The 17,661-nt window shown below is 35.7% G+C and overlaps 1 protein-coding gene across 1 annotated transcript in view; it reads left to right on the plus strand.

The window, feature by feature from the left end:
- The window catches only part of THSD7A (thrombospondin type 1 domain containing 7A), a 319,686-nt gene that overhangs the window by 279,659 nt on the left and 22,366 nt on the right, over window positions 1–17,661 (plus strand). The window contains exons 15-20 of the mRNA XM_054564186.1: window positions 3,808–3,986; window positions 6,078–6,083; window positions 8,261–8,394; window positions 12,571–12,724; window positions 14,253–14,397; window positions 15,725–15,840. Coding sequence (XP_054420161.1) covers window positions 3,808–3,986; window positions 6,078–6,083; window positions 8,261–8,394; window positions 12,571–12,724; window positions 14,253–14,397; window positions 15,725–15,840 — 734 coding nt within the window. The remainder of the gene's footprint in view (window positions 1–3,807; window positions 3,987–6,077; window positions 6,084–8,260; window positions 8,395–12,570; window positions 12,725–14,252; window positions 14,398–15,724; window positions 15,841–17,661) is intronic.

Below are 17,661 nucleotides of genomic sequence, written 5' to 3' on the forward strand. Positions count from 1 at the left end.
TGTTACTACTTGATGATACAGTGTGAATCAGTCTGAGGTCATGCATGTTAAATCTCACTAACGCCCTAATACTTCAACAGATAAGGTGGAAAGGATTTCCATTTATCTGTTACCCTGTGAAGCAGTGACATGAAAGATTATATGTTTCTACTTTCCACTATAATTACTAAATAACACAAGGTTAGAGGTTTACTTTTACAGTCATTTTGAAATTTAATAAAGTGGGAAGATGGAGTTCTTACAGAAATATTTCAGTAACATTACCTTTGAAATACTAATGTCCTTTTGCTAAAGTTATTAATAATATTTGAAATTAATTGGGATTTAAAAATATTATTGGACTTTTACAAACATTAAACCTTTTGGTGACAGAATAGGACTGATTTGAAATTACTTTAGACATTTAGACATTGATTCTATTTCTTAAACTATTATTATACAACACAAAGCTATTATATTAAAAAATTATTACTGTCCCTATTAGGAGTTGCATTTTTAAGCATCTCATGCTGTTTTAGGTAAACTCATTTATTGGCTGTGCTCTATGAAAAGGGAAATGGAATTTGAAATATAGTTCAACTCCAAATAGTAAGATAACCTTCTGTTTTCTCACCTCAACCCATAATTAAAGTCGAAGTATAAGATTTAAGTAGATCACTATAAGCTCCCTGAAAATTGTTATGCTTTTCAAAATTCTAGTAAATATGATTGTAAAGCACTCCTTCAGCTCTTTATTGGACATTTTTTTGATCAGTATCAATACTCCAAAAGTGTTCTTCAATATCAGAAGTGTATTCAAAACTTAACATTTCGCATCTTCTTTCTGTCTTCACTGTTTCATAGCTGACAAAACCCTAAGTAGCACATCTGCCTTCTTGAAGATTATCTGATATTTATTCCTACTTTTAAAATTACAGTTGGCAAACAATATTATATGAGTTTCAAGTTTAATGGCTTAGATATTTGTATAACTTATAAAATGATCACCCAGATAAGTCTAGTACCCATATGGCACCATACTAATTCTCTCTTTTGAAATTTCTGTAGTTACATCCTCCTCTTCATGCCAAATTTGTGATTCCATCTTTTAGGGGAAAAAAAGAAAACCTTTTATACTTCATTTACAATTAGGAATTGTTATATGCATACTGTCTGTACTTTTAGTCTGTATTCCAGATAATTTATGATAAGATAAAGCCAGGAAACACTGTATAATAAATTGGCTAGCTTTTTAACACTATCTCAACCCAGGGCACTTTGGGCACAAGCTTATATATTATATTTGTCATATTGGTGTTTAGGTGGTCTTATTTCACTCTAATAAAAAAAAATCAATGTTTGTTGGCTCTTTCTACCTAGATTAAAAAGAATAAAATACTTAGAAATAAATTTAACAAAAGAAGTGCAAGGCTTCTACACTAAAATCTATAAAATGTCACTGAAAAAAAATTAAAGAGGACCTAAATAAGTGGAAAGAGTTAGCTCTAAGTTTAAATAATAATTTTGAAGTGGACTACCATAATAACCACCTTTTAATTCAAGAAGAAGAACGTCATAACCAGGGCCTCAAAATTGCCCCATGTACCACTTCCAGAATTAACAGTTTCTTTGGACATTATCCCTTATTCATTTATTTTTAATGGTTTTTATTTTATTTTTATTGTACTCTTTTCATTACCATTTAGTCCCCTTATACCCCCTACGCCAAACAATCACCACGCTGTTGTCCGTGTCCATGCGCCCGTTTTCCTTTCTGCTCGATCCCTCCGCTCCCTCACCCCCGCCCCCACCCCCGCCATCATCCCGCTCTCCATCTGTGAATCTGTCTCTATTTTCCTTGGTTGTTCGGCTTGTTCATGAGATTCCACACGGGAGTGAAATCACGTGGTATTTTTCTCTCTCTGACTGACTTACAGTATCTTTTCAGGAATTTTTTTCTTTTTTTTTTCTTTTTTCTGAATTCCTTTATAATTTACTCAGCTTGTCAAAGGATTTACTAGGGATATCTTGTGTTCTGAGCATTCTTCTAGACCCTGAAGGTGCTTATGTCCTAATGATGAAGATAACTAATACATACATAAGGAAATAACACAAATTTAATACTAACTGAAGGTAGAAAGTAATGATGGCTTGAAGATAATATAATAATTGGGGTATATATTTGAATTAGACTGACTTTACAAGTCATGTACAGGGATTGTTAAGATGGCAATACTCCCAAATTGATCAAGCTATTAAACACATTTCTTATCAAAATGTTAGCTTTCATTTGGGGCAAATATTGACAAGCTGATGCTACATGCATACAGAAATGCAAGGGACCCAAAAGAATGAAAATTACCTTTAAAAAGGAGAATGAAGTAGGAGAACTCATACTTCCTGATTTCAAAATTCAAGATGTTAGAGTAATCAATACAGTGTTATACTGGCATAGAGATCGATAGAATGGCATTTAGAATTCTGATATAAACCCTACACTTATGCTCAATTGATTTTCAACAAGGCACCAAAGCAATTCAGTGTAGAAAGAATAGTCTTTTCAACAAACAAACCTGGGAAAACTTGATAATCACATACAAAAGAATGAAGTTGGATGCCCTAACTTTTATTATACACAAAAATTAACTCAGCTGAATCTTATAACTAAATATAAGAGCAAAAACTATAGAACTCAGAAGAAAGTATAGGTGTAAATCTTCATGACTTGAATTGGGTAATGGTTAATGAGATATGGCATCAGAGATCAAACAACCTAAAAAAAATAAATTGGATTAGTATTGAAAACTTGCATTCTTATTACATACCATATAACATTTTAAATTAAATGTTCAAGTTAAAACTATACATTGTTACACCCATATTACTACCCTACTAACAACATTCAAGCAGGCGTTGCTTTTGCCGAACCCTGTATTTGCCTTGAGAACAATCGTGATAAATTGATGTAGTGAAATGCCAAGTTGATGATAAGGGACTATTCAAGGAAAATGTTCCCATTTCTCAAAACAAATCTGTAAGCTGTTAAGTTAATTGGCTGTGTGATTTGATGGAATGAATACTGGACTAACCTTCAGAAAACCTCTCCTCACAACTCCCTGTATGACCTTACACTTGTCAATTATCTCTCTGCATTTCTTTTCTTATCTGTCCAGTGGAATATCAATACCAGCCCAATACATTTTATAAGATTTTCAAGTGAATCAAATGAATATATGATGTGAAGATGCTTTGAAATTGACAGCCCTATAAAAATAGGAGACATTATTTACCTAACACCCTTCATTTTTCTTCTTCAGACTTGATTTTCAAAGAAAGGGAAACATAAGGTGCTAAGTTAAATGGTTCCTTTTGGATAGTGATTGAAAGGGTCTGGCTTTCTTCTTGAGGAAGAACATTGCCTGAGCTCAGAAACTTGAACTTACGTGACATTAACAGATAGGGTTTGTAGAAAACTGTTATAATTTTTTTTAATGAATCATTATGGCAAAATGAGAATGATATGGCAGCAGACAGGTTATTGTCAATTAAACACGAGCTGTCAGAAAGTCCAAAATGTTAAAATATGGTGAGCGTGAATCCTAAGCAGATCATATGGCAGCTGCTCAGCTGTTATTTTAACAGAGTTGCTGTATGTATGTGTCATTTTCCTGCAAAATTTAACTTGAATCCTTAATGACGGAGACCCCTCTGCATTTGCATGTTGCTGTCATATCAAACTTGGACCTTCTAAATGAGCTAGACTGGTGGGTGGTAGAGAGCGAGCGACATTTGGAGGAGACAGCTCTCGTCTCCTTTTCCTCCACTCAGGTTACATCGAAGAGGCCTGCATCATCCCCTGCCCCTCCGACTGCAAACTCAGTGAGTGGTCCAACTGGTCCCGCTGCAGCAAGTCCTGTGGAAGTGGCGTGAAGGTTCGGTCTAAATGGCTTCGTGAAAAACCATATAATGGAGGAAGGCCTTGCCCCAAACTGGACCATGTCAACCAGGTATTTTCTACCATTGGGAATAATAAAGTATTGTGACTTAGATTGATAATGACCTATTTTTTTCTAAAGTGAACAGAAGTAGTAGCCTCTGGAATAGAAATTTGACCCATGTTATCCTCAGAATGCCTGGTTTAATATACGTATATTGTTAAAATCCCAAATCAGAGATATCACTTCTGTATCACAAAGAGATATAGTACCCTGCATATATATATATATGCATATGAATATAATTCAATTAAAATAAAATGAAACTTACCTTTGAAATAATGTCAAGGTATTTAACCTGTCATAAAATGATATCTAACGTGTGTTAAGAGCAAGATTGTCTCATTCTTAGAGTTCCCCTAGACTCTTAGAAAACACATTTCAATTACCAACTACTTAAAATCAAATAATGTGTATTGATTCAGGTCTAAAATTAGGAAATATATGCCATGCATTAGTTTAAATTTGGTTTATAAAATATGTTTAAAAATTTGAAGATGGCCTCAAAGTCACAGTAAGTATGTTATCTATCAATTTACACTGACCTTTTTAATTCTATTTTGAACTTTATTTGACTTCAGATGTACTTTGTTAGTTGCTAGTAATAGTTGTTACTTGTGTTCTATTGGAAATACAAAGTAAAAAGCTAATGTAATATAATGCATCAGATGATTACTATGATGTTTGGCCTGCATGTGAATTACAAAGAAAGAATTTCATGTGGTATGGGTAGATATTAAGGTGTATATTTAATTCAAATGAGCCAAGTCATGTATAGGCGCCAACCTTAAATATGTAGATATATTTTGTACATACATAGACCAATTTCAATCTTCAAACACACTGCTTACCAGGACACAAACTTTCCTTCCTAAATTAACCTATATTTGTTCATAAAAATAAAAGTACACCATAGAGAAAATGAACTTTTGAATAAAGAAATTAGGGAGAAAGTGTAGGATTAAATTCCATAGAAAGTACTCTGAAAGAAATTTGATTTTTCCTCAATTAGCTGAATAGCCCTTCGATGCAACTGGAAGTGAGCAACATACTACACTGCTGCCATCTATTGGTAACCAAGCTTCCCTGCCCTATGGAGTATTTCCAAAGGATAGTTCCATGACCCTAATGAAATAGAACGATTCAAATGTAATATTTGTAATACAAAACAATATTTTTCTGTAAGTTTCAAACTTGAATTTCTAATAGAAAATGTAAGTTATAATAAATTTTGATCCATGTTTCTAAGAAAAAGAGCTTGTCTTTAATCATGAACTTGCAGAGATTCAAGACCTTGTGCCGAGTATCTTTGCTATGAAAGCCTTTCCCCTAAGCCATTTCTCTGTCACTCTCTAACTCTAATATAATCTAATGCATCGTTTGATAAGAAAATCTGGGTATGTGGTATCAGCTTATTGGTTGTATATTGGGACATTAACAATTGAAAAATGAAAGCCAAAACAAGAAATAATACATTCCTGAATATATGACTTTGAACATAAATGTTCTACATTTAAAAAAAAGAAACTTTTAAGGATTTAAATATTAGTACAATATCACAAAAGTAAAGAATATGCAGTGGTCTGTGTCAATGTTGAAAACTGTAAATCACATAGAATTTTTACAATTATACATTCCTCAATATAACTGGTAGTACCTTGACTTGAAAATAGTATTTGAGGTTCTATTTTCCAATTGAGAAAGCAAATCCTCATTTCTTAAGAAATAATATGGATGGACTTAACAATTTACCTATAGATGGAGAGTCCCTTCATGATTTGATCCACAAGACATTTGAAGTTATGTACCAGTTCCCCGTGATAAATATTTTGAGGTCTATCTTCATCCCACCACCTAATACTGTCCTTGACTCTGTTGATTCCAGTAGTTATTTATGGCTCTGAATTTTAAATAATGAGTTGGACTTTCTTTCTCAAGGCCTAAGAAACATGTTCTAATTATTTACAAAAAACATAGGCTTTTCTATAGGGATAATAATATTTGGAACTTGGAACATGAGTTTTTCTCATTAAATATTCTGACATTTTACTTTTCTTTGTTTCTCTCCCTGTTCTTGATTCCTGTTGAATATAACGACTCCAGGCACAGGTAAGAATCCCTAAACCTCATGATTTATAACAGAGTGCTGCTTGTTTTCTGTTTTATCAATGATTTTGTACAATTCTTTCAGAATGTACTTTTTCCTACAATGGTCTTTTATCTTTTACAGGGAGAAACTCTCATATTTTCCATAAAATGTATGTTCTGCAGTTGTTCCCTTTTTATTTCCTAGCACGCTACCTATGTTTTCTGATTCTATGTAGAATCAGGGCCTGGGATGCAGAGTGGGGAAGAAGCTTTACTTCACAAGTCTTGACAAGGCACTGACACCTGCTGCTAATGATCTCATGCTTCTTCTCAGAGGGGGAGAGTAAAGAGGCAGGAGAGCTGAAAGGAGATGGCAGGAGGGTGCTCTGAACTGATTTGTATTCGCTCCAATGTAGAAGACTCAAATGCAAGCCATCAAGGGATTAAGAAAGATGGCATTTCCCTTTCAACCTTTCTCACCCCACAGCTTGTAACATAATGTTTTACGCAGTAGAAATGTCATATTTTAATACAGCACCCAATGTGAATGTGATCACTTCTGACAATAAGTATAGATTCTTACTCTAGCAGTGCACATATTTATTATTATTTGGAATAAATTCACTTTGTCACCTGGGTATTCAGGCCACTAAAATTTACACAAAGGAATAGCTCCAAAGGACTATATAAATCTGTATCTTCTGTAATTAGCTACATAAGACACTCATGTGCTATAGTGTGTATGTGTGTGAAATAAGAAATAGAATAAATAAAATAAATAAAAATATAGATTTTGAAATGATTTTTAGAAACATTTTTCTATAATAATTGAGTCAGCTTTGTTGTGGTGGATTACAATCTATTTATTTCCTTTATTTAGTCTTTAGTCTCACTGAGAAAAGAGCATAATTGTTCATTTTTCTAAAAATCCTGAAACTAAACAAATCACATCAAACTTGGGGCTGAAAACTTTCATGGATACCTGTGAATAATTTGCTTTGTTTCAGAGGGTCCTCACTGCCTTAGGCTGGAGCTGTGCAATATGAGAACAATTTCAGACCTTGCTTCCAAACCCTAAATGATTCAGGGTTCATTTAAAGATGTCTTCATTTCATGTTATTTATATTTTAATTTAGTTTCAAAAATGGAACATAAAAATATTTTTTGTTCTTACACATATTTTTAAACCCAAATTATATTTATTTGAAAATAGCTATTTTTATACATTTATTTAATTAATTCATTCATTATTCATTCATTCATTTATCTACCAAATCTCTATTGATTGCCTAACATACAAGTACCCTGGAGTAAGTACTGAAGACACTCAAAACTGGAAATAAGACCTAAAGGCCCAGAAAATTACAATACTTTGTGGTAATATTGCCGGTGTTTGGGATCTTTGGGTTCCCTAAGTTAGAAATCAAAAACTACCAGAAACACTTCTGGACAAATTTTGTTAAGCGAATGTCGCAGCTCAAGAGAGGCAGCACAGAGGAAAGGAAGGTCCTCTGAACTGACTCGGGGAGGGGGTTGGCTCTGCTTGGCTTCTTTTATGAGCTGGAGACAAGGCAGGCTTGGCACAAAGGTGGACATTTGGAAAAAGGCGGATTTGAGAAATTTTCCATGTCAAGGTCAAGCTACTTCGGTCTGCTGTCCCGTTGCTTAGCAACTGTCTTAGCACCTGGGAGGGCCAAGATGGCAGACTGATCACTCCCGACCCCTAGGAGGGTCATAAAGCAGTCAAACCTCCATCAACCGCATGTGCATGCAGAACAGTGGCTTCCACTTCTGCAACCAAGTAAGCAGTTCTAAGGGAGATAAACGAGGCTACTTCATTCTTGGGCCAGGAGGAGCCGAGGCGGGGGCATTTGTGCAGTCAGCTTATCCGATGTTACGGCTGTCTGTCACTCCCCCCGCGCCAGGCCCAAGGCTCCCTGCTGTCTCAATCGGGGTCGCTCCAGGAAGTCAGGTCACCTACCGAATGTGGTCCAGCGGGCCACATCTATAAGCAACAGAACACAGCACAGCTAGTTCTGCCCTTTTGAGTACTAGAACTCTCAAGCAATTTCAAATAACAATGGAGAGAAATAAAAGTAGCTAAAATAAGAATATGATGATTATTATGATGTAAAGACTTCCCACTCACTCTCATCAGGGACCTGAGATGAAATAACTGAGAACTGTGTGTCTTTCAGGTGTATGAGGTCGTCCCCTGCCAGAGTGACTGCACTCAGTACCTGTGGGTCGCAGAGCCGTGGAGCGTCTGCAAGGTGACCTTTGTGAACACGCGGGATAACTGTGGAGAGGGCGTGCAAACCCGAAAAGTGAGGTGAGGCCAAGCCGAACTGCACAGAGGAGCAAAACACATACCTCCTCCCAGTTTCATACCTGCCAACGTGAGCGTCCACTCCTTCCCAAACTCCTAATTAACTGCCTTTAGTTTTATTTTTATGGAATCTTTGTTCATGGAAAACTCTAAAAGGATCTGCTTTGAGCAGCAGTTTGTCAGACTCAGCCTTCTAATGTGGGAAGCTTCGCTCTGAGGTGCTTGTTCTTGCAAAGAAGTGTCTCATATTGAATTTGAGCTCAGCCAATGCAGATTTTCAAACCCAAATAATTTTTTCCTCAAGGCCAATAGACTTCTAACTGCATTTTAACAATAATCTATTGTAAACTTTTTCTCCTTTACATAAAACTGGCTAATTTTTTAATACTTTTGTCTTCTAGGAAGCCTTCCTTAAAGCTCCATTGCCTCTCATTTCGTCTGTGGCCACATTGTTTGGTAGAAGAGCGGCCATTTTCAATTTAAACTAATTAAAATTAAATAAAATTAAAAATGTGTTTTCTCAGTCACACTAGACACATTTCATGTGCCCGATAGCCACCAGTGGCTAGAGGCTATTGTACCAGACAGCGCAGTATTTCTGTCATGAGTTCTACCGAGGGGTATTGTTCCGTGCTAACCCAGATAGCCTGCGCTGTTTTACAAAGATCTTTTCACATGCCTGTCACTGTTATGATTCCCCAGAAGTTTCTCTATACTGAAATCCTTTCGTATTTATAGACATTCCCTAACACCTAATACAAGCTTGACACTTATTGAATTTTCTCTACAGCCTTTGCATAGGATCTTAAGGGTTCTAGAACCTGGGAAACAAGTGTATGAAGTTTATTATTTCCACTTCATGGAGCAGATTCACAAATACTAACTTACCAAGAACACATGGTAGTACATACTGTTGGCATTCAAACTCAAGCCTCTTTTCACTCTATAACTATACCAGTTTCTTCTAACGGAGCTAAATGACACACAGTGAGACAAATATAAAACCATCTAGAACTTGTAACACGTGTTGTAAAGAAGCTCATTTTCACCTATGACCAAACTTTCATGAATTCAGGATTCATATATTTAATATGCTTTAGTAAGAAGGTAGAACCAATTAACGTTTATAGCTTAAAATCTTGTCACACTGCATATAACCTTGCTTCCAATAAAAATATCTACTTCTTTTTTCAAAAGCCCATCTGAACTCTCATTTTTCTGAGGAAGTTTTTTTTTTGTTTTGTTTGTTTGTTTGTTTGTTTGTTTGTTTATAGTGGATGGGGAGTGGGGATGTAATGAGTTGATAAGGAAACAGGGAGAAAAAAAAGAAATTCTGTTTTCTACCCTTGTCCTTCAAAATTTAAAATTTCGCTTGCAATTTTAAAATACTTTCCTTATATTCATAATTCAATCAGATTGGCTTTTTGGTCAGTGAAAAATATATATAATAAAGAACTATGGTTTTTTCAGCTTCCCCTTCAACCATCTGTGTACATATTTCTTCTTTTTTCTCTGTGAATGGATATTCTTAACATTTCCAAACACATCCTAAACTAAGCAACTTTTCAGGTCAACTTATTTTTTCAGTGAACATTTTTAATGCAAATAGAGAAATGAGAAGATCAGCATTGATTGTGATCCCTGATCACATAATGTTTCTTTACTGATTGTGTATCTCCCTAAACTTATCCTCAGCTAATTAAGGTCAAAACGTCCTTCTTAGATGCAAGCATCAGGTGACATTTTAGGGCACATGAGTCTATAAGAGAGCAGGATTTAGTATATCCCATCTTGTTCTTTCTCTTTGTAGAACAGTATGACATTTCAAAGATTGGGTGATAAAAGTGGTTTGCCCTGGTAGGAAGAGATATTTTTTCCACTGGCATTTTTTTTTAAGTACCAGCCCATTGTGATTAAAAAACAACAACAACAAGAACAAGAACAACAAAAACAGTGATTTGGTTATTTTTATTTTTTCTTTTGAATTCTCTGCCAACACTGCATCTCTGACAGCTATGGCTGTGATGGGCCTCTGGCCCTGCCTTTGGCCTACTGGACTTGATTCTACACTATGTTTTCTAATGCAGGTCAATTTTCTCACAGCATAAGTCCGTTTCATACAGAAAGGGGAAAGGCTAAGAATTTGAAAAAAGCAAATGAACTTACAGTGCCTTCCTTTTGGGTCAAAACTTGATCCAAATACTTATTCTCTATTCTAGAGTGATTTAAAAAATCATTTATACCAAATAACATAAATAAAACAAATAATTTGAATGTCAACAATAAAAAAAGTTTTTAGCAATTGTGGCACATTCAAACGATAGAATTCAAATGTAGTCATTAAAAAATTGTATTTTAGAAAAATAGTTAACAACATGAGCTGTCTATAACATTATTATTTTTTGTTATTTATATGAACAGCAGGGAAAGTGTTCTTGTATTTAACAAAATGAAAATATATGCTTAAATATAATTGTTAAGAGTGGTTCTCTCTGATTGAATCATGTGAATTTTTACTATTTATTCTTACTTTCCTGAAATGAATATGTTACCTTTACAATAAAAATCAAAAGAAAAGCCTCTGAAAATAAAGTTTTATGTACATTGCTACAGAATAGAATATTTACCATCGGTCCTTAATTCTGAATCAACAGGTAACTTTGTAAGTTAATCCTTGTACAGTGTGTCAGTTCCTACCGTGATTGCAATCTTTTCTTAGCAGCAAACCCAACTTTGAGTATTGAGCTGTCCCGTTTGTTCCATGTGCTTTCAAAGCCGTTCTCAGCAGAGCACTTTCTAAAATGCCATTGAAGGTAGAACTTTTTTATTCCTGAGAAACTAAAATTCTCCCAAAGACATTTATAATTTAATTTTTTTATTTCAACAATGAAATCAAATAAATATCTAACTTTATGGAGGGGGTATGATTGCTCTCTTGCTCTCTTATAGTCATGCAATTTACAAAAAAAAAAAATGCAGAGGAGGACACAACCTAATTCAGATATGACTAGCCACACAGTTTTCTAGTCTGAATCATCTCACAGGAAAGCAACATTTCTCTTAAATTGGGCAGCATTGTATAGAGAGGCTATTCTGCAGAGTAGATATAGAAGACACAATGTCTCTACTGGTTGTAGAATTGCTGAAAAGAGTTGAGACTTCAGGTACGATGGGTAATGTAATTCAACTACCAGTTTAAAACATCCCAGTGGGTTTGAGAGCTCTGAGAGCTCAAGCCTCCCCTTTTCATCTCCTGCAATGCAGCTCTGTTCCTATACCCATTAATTTGGTTGACCTTTCCAAGTCAGAGATGAGGGATAGTTTTTCCCTTCCAGTAGAAAAGCGCCCAGAGAGATTAAATATGGCACATGTGAAGTCTAGTACTGGCCACATTAATTAGGTTCCCAAGAGGTGAGTGAAGAGCCCTTCATGACTGCTTACAACAGAATGAAATGTAATAAAATGTTTGAATTTGTTCTGTCAGAAAGAAAACTAACCATAAAAAGGTCAAGATAGGAAGATCCAAACAACCTCGTTTACAGATTTTGTGCTATTACTATGTTATAATTGTCTTTTCACTTCTTGCTTTCATTAATTATTAGCAGATGGGAGGGTTAATGCTTTTTTATTTGACAAAACAATTTGATAAATGCCATCAGTTACTTTCAAAAACACTTTATGAAACCTCTCACTAGCAGATTTCAGTGTGCCTAGCCTTCCGCAATGTATGAATCTACCTTCACTGCAGAATCCACCATTTTGTTCAGAAGAAAAGAAAATTGTTATGTTCCAAAACTGCAACCCTTCTATAAATCTCTTTGGACCATTCCTCATTTGTACACATCATATATGAGAGTACATGACCTTCTCCTTTCAAAGGAAGACATACGGAGTTTATATATACACAGTGGCTATAATTTTTAAAAATTGCAATGATACATAAAAGGATAAGTTTTAAAATCATACTGTAGCTCTACAAGCATTTATGAGAGGCAGAGATCCTTTTAATCCTTTTATATCTTCATGTTCAAAGAATTTTATTCATTAAATGCACAACTTTCCACCCCAGCACCCCCAACCCCATAATGATGTCTTAAGATGAACCACCTCTCCTATGGGTTGACCATTGTTATAACTGTCCTGGTTCCTTCACTGATGGATAGGTATGTTTTCTTCTAGATGCATGCAGAACACAGCAGATGGCCCTTCTGACCATGTAGATGATTACCTCTGTGACCCAGAAGAGATGCCTCTGGGCTCCAGAGAATGCAAATTACCATGTCCTGAGGATTGTGTGATATCTGAATGGGGTCCGTGGACTCGGTGCATTTTGGTGAGATGATTAGCCATTTATTAATATAGAGTTTGCCTAATTCCTTACCACTAAAGCTTTAAAGACATTATTAAGAAAATCATAGTTACTAAATTAGTTACCAAATTAATTACCAAAGCAAAGTGTGTTTTCTTGGCTACTTCATTCCCTGCCTGTTCCACTTAAAGTCAGCAATATTTCGACTCACACTAGAACAGCTGGACCTCTTCCAAGCTTTATACTCCGCCTCCATCCTCCTAGCCCAGCACAAAACGCCTTCAGATGGGCTTATAAACACACAGCAGGGTAAAAACTGCAATGTTGATAATGACAACCTCCAGGTAAAGGGACAAAGAATGAAGCTGTAGTAAAGGTACTTTAATGGTGTTAGGTTATTGTCATCCCTTGCTTTTTGCCTGGTTCATTTTATTTAAATTGTAGGAATAATCTTTCACACAGTAGGGGTTCTGCCGCAGGAGTTTTGACACTGAAACGCTGAAGGTCCTGGTAAGAGAGGGCGCAGAAAGAAGGAAGCTGTGCATCAGTGAATCTCTTTCCACACGCTGACTCTGTGTCTCTTCGGGCCTGGGAAGCCAGGGGAAAGTTTCAAATCATGCAAAGCTTCTAGATTTCAACAGCCCATAGGGGCTCTTCCCGGGACCCTGGGAAGACTCATTTGAAACAGAACTGGCTGATGATGTGGAAAATTGGGTTTACCCCTGGGCACTTTTATAGAGTTGCACATTTCAAAATGGCATCAGAAGCATAGGGAAAATATATGTAATGTGAAATTAATCTTTTCAAATATAAGACAGTTTCAAAAAATTTATAATGGATGTTTTCAAGGAAAAAATTAAATTTTTCTCTTAGTGCTAACATTATTAAAGGAGCTGATTAGCAGCCAATTGATAGAGCGGGAGCAAACAGGGGCTGGCAGTTGACTTGGACACATTTAAATTGTAATAAAGAAAGAACTGTTTCGCAAGTGTATGCAAATGATTTTCTAACTCTATTAACATCAGGTTTGAAGTTACTGCCCCTGTTCTTAGAAGCCAAAAGTTTTCTGAACAAGACTGTACCAGCAGAAGAATGCAATCCAGGGTTTTTAAGTGCTGTGTTTGTGTGCCTTAAGAAAACAAAAGTCACCAGCAGCTAATTATTTAAAGTCACCCTTAAAATGGGTTTTTTGGGACCAAGAGACTGTATTACATATGTGATAAATAGATGATAGATAGATAGATAGAAAATTTCTGTATTACTGATTTACAATAATTACTATTACAGCACATATGTGTTTGAGTACCTGTGGTGTGATATATCTATTAATATTTGACATATAGATCCTTAAGCATCTTATAGCTAGATGGAACATGAGAAGCTCAGGCACCACTTTGATCTTTTAGAAGAAATGGAAGTGTAATGAGATCATTCAAGTTAGCCAGCGCCCCGCATGCTAACTCCTGGTGCAGTGCTCTCCCTAACACATCCACTCTTGTGCGGCTGAGTGTTCACTGTTCACCTTTCCGAGGATTGTGTTATTCTCTGTCAGCCTTGCAATCAAAGCAATTTCCGGCAAAGGTCAGCTGATCCCATCAGACAACCTGCTGAGGAAGGAAGAGTCTGCCCTGATGCTGTTGAGAGGGAGCCCTGCAACCTGAACAGGAACTGTTTCCACTATGATTATAACGTAACAGGTATGCGGACAGTCACCTCATTACAGAGTTAGAGGCCAAAGCCTGTGTGTGAGCGCAGCAGCGTGCTGTGTGTTCACCTCTGACTGTGTGCCTTTTGAACATGCTGCTTACTCTCCCAGAAAGAATTCTTTATTAAGTGACAGATATTTATCTATTATATATTTTAATAAACATCAAGGTACAGATAATGAAAATATCACACAAGCATTAGCCCTACAGTATATTGTGAATAGTCTAATTGATCCTATTTAAGACATCCTCCCACTTTGGAAGGTGTAACTAAGATACTTTTCTTATGGGTATCAGGTTTATTGAAATATATCTTTCTTCTTCAGAAGACGTTGAACTGCTATAACATACTGGGATCACAATTCTTTGTGTGGACAGTTCACAGCATGATTGGTCCCAAGTGAAAACAGCAGCAATAGTACCCTTGCCAAAAAGTATATAATTATGACTACTTCAGTATTATCAAAGGTACAGATAAAAATGGATAGATGAGTATTTTTTTTCAGAAGAAAAAGGCTTATTATAAATTCTGTTTGTTTTCCCTAACCCTCACCTCCTACCATTAAGGCACATACTCTCAGAAAGAAGAGAGTTTGTTGGCTTATATGATGGGGAAACACTGAAGCTTATTTTGGAATTTCTTCAAGTAATATTCACAGTGCTATAAACTGCAGAAATTGTACAGTGATACACAGCAGTCAGGTTGGCTTTTGTTTCTTCTGATTTTTCTCTTCAGGTTTCTTTGATGACACAATGAAATGATGGTTCTTTGAGATAAACTTTGTTACTCTAAAAAGAAAAAAATGAAATAAGAGAATTAAACATGAGCAAAGTGATTTGAAATATATAAGTACACATTTTAAAACATGCTATGTATGGAATTAAGTGACATGCAGCATTCTATTTGAACATAACACAATTAAAGTACTATATTAAAATTATCAATACTTTCCTAAAAAGAAAAATAATGTTAAAATGGAAATTTCTTCTTTATTAGGAAAAAAAGTTTTTAAGTGATATTTAATCACTTAAATATCACCTGCAGGCCAAAGCCATTTTCACAATAGCACCAAGTGTCAAGATTGTACAGTGGACATCTGCCTTCCAGAATAACCCCTGTGGCTCCATGCAACCCCAGCAATTCCATTTGACTCCTTCAGTGTTCAAAGCTGGGACCCATATGCTCTGCATGTTGGATGATTGATTGTACAGCTTAGGAAGCAGTTGTGAATTAAATATGGAATTTGGGTTATCAGAGTTCCATTTGAAATCTGTGTCTTCTGTGGCCCTCTGTTCTGATGGGCTCCCCTCCTTTCAGATTGGAGTACGTGTCAGCTGAGTGAAAAGGCAGTTTGTGGAAATGGCATTAAAACAAGGATGTTGGACTGCGTTCGAAGCGATGGCAAGTCGGTTGACCTGAAATATTGTGAAGAGGTGAGGGGATGCTGTGTTATATCTTTGTGAGTAATTTCTTTCCTAATAATTTCAGTTCATGCTGAGCCAGGTGACCTGTGCTCCATGTAGCTCATTGCCAGCAGATGTTTTTCTGCACTATTCAGAGGCTGTTAAACACCCTCTTGAAAAGAGACACTGTCCAACACTACTGATTTCTATACACAATTTCCTGTATTTTGTTCTGCTTGGAATGTAAAGGTATGCTAATTATCCTTTTCTGAGAGAAATGCTTGGGGAACAATAAGTAATCAAGGTGAATATAGGCAATAAATCTTAATCAGACTACTCATCATCTTTGTAATTTCATTTGAATTTTGTGTTGCCTGGGACACCTGCCAAGATCCATCATTCATTCTCTCTGTTGCTAAACATTGATCGCATGTGGTTTTGTAGCAGGTTTTGATATTAGTGTGTAATCCCCAGCTGTGAGAGTCCAGGTACTCAGGTGTGGATAAGAGAGAGCTTGAAATTCAAACAAAGGAATGGAGTCTGCCATTAGTATCTTGCAGGTACAAAGAATCATAATTCTTAGTTCCTCACTTTATAAAAGTAATGTCATCATTTCTAGATATGACCTTATGAAATGTGAGGAAACAGCTTAGTTTTCACGAAGCTACACTTCATGTTTTAATTATTTTGTCTGATTTCTAAACCAGAAGGGTACCCACATTCCTGACAGGTTTTGACTCCTCCTGAGTCTGAGACCCCCTGGGTTAAACATGAACCAAGATAAACAGAAGCCTCAGTAGATCTAGAACACACAGGAAGAGCTTATAACCTCATTAGGGTTCAGTAGACATGGTAACCACAACGTCTATCTGCATATCTTGGCAGTTATTATAAGCCCATGGTAAATTGTTCCAACTCCTGATGGAAAACTTGAGATAAAAATATATTAATCCATTTGATACCTTTATCATGTAGTCCTAACTTAATTTCCTTATGTCTCTGTCCATGTGAACATGGGAACAGAGCTCCCAAATGTGCTGAAGACAAGTTGTTTAGTTAAAAAATTTCTTATTATCATCCTGTTAGCACAACTTAGTCCATTCATACTTTCAATTTAATTAGATATTTTATGCCTGAATCAATTTTGAAACTAATAACATTAAAGTATTATACCTATTATAAAAATAACATTATTATTAATTAATATTATTATAGTCATGCACTGGCTGGAGAACTCTCTGTGATCTACTTCTAGTCAATTAATATATCTCTTTTCTTGCAAAGTCACATATTAATGCCTGCCTGAGTCAGAATAAAATATACAGTGATAGCTCTAAGAGCTTTTTGAAAGCCAAACCCAATCACACAAGACCAATTTTAAAATAGCTCATATGACTGCAGGACAAAGGTATACAGAGGGCCGTTTATTTCTTAAATAAAATTTGAATAAAAACTTGACAAATAACCAATTTTAAGCATCCAGGAAACTAGATAAATTTGCTCTATGTACAAATATTTTTATGTTTGAATACTGCAATGAAAATTAGGAATTTAAATCATAACAGTTTGGCAAGCACTGTCTTCAGGGAGAACAGTACTATTCTCTACAGGAATTGGATTAAACAACTCATCCTATTTTATCCATCCCCATGGATGCAGTAGGATTAAATAATAGCCCCGAGAAAAGCTAGCTATCTTTCTAACAATGGAGTGATTGCCTGCCTACTAATACATGTGTAGATCCTGCATTCAGTGCAACAGCAGTAGCTAACTCTTGCTGTGTTTCTAACAGCCAAGAAGAAAGATGGCATTACTACCCAGGAAAGAGGAAAATTGGGGTTAAACCCATCC

The sequence above is a fragment of the Pteronotus mesoamericanus genome, unplaced genomic scaffold (genome assembly GCF_021234165.1).
Source record: "Pteronotus mesoamericanus isolate MK-2021 breed Mesoamerican mustached bat unplaced genomic scaffold, CSHL_Meso_final scaffold_85, whole genome shotgun sequence".
In the NCBI taxonomy this organism is placed as follows: Eukaryota; Metazoa; Chordata; class Mammalia; order Chiroptera; family Mormoopidae; genus Pteronotus; species Pteronotus mesoamericanus.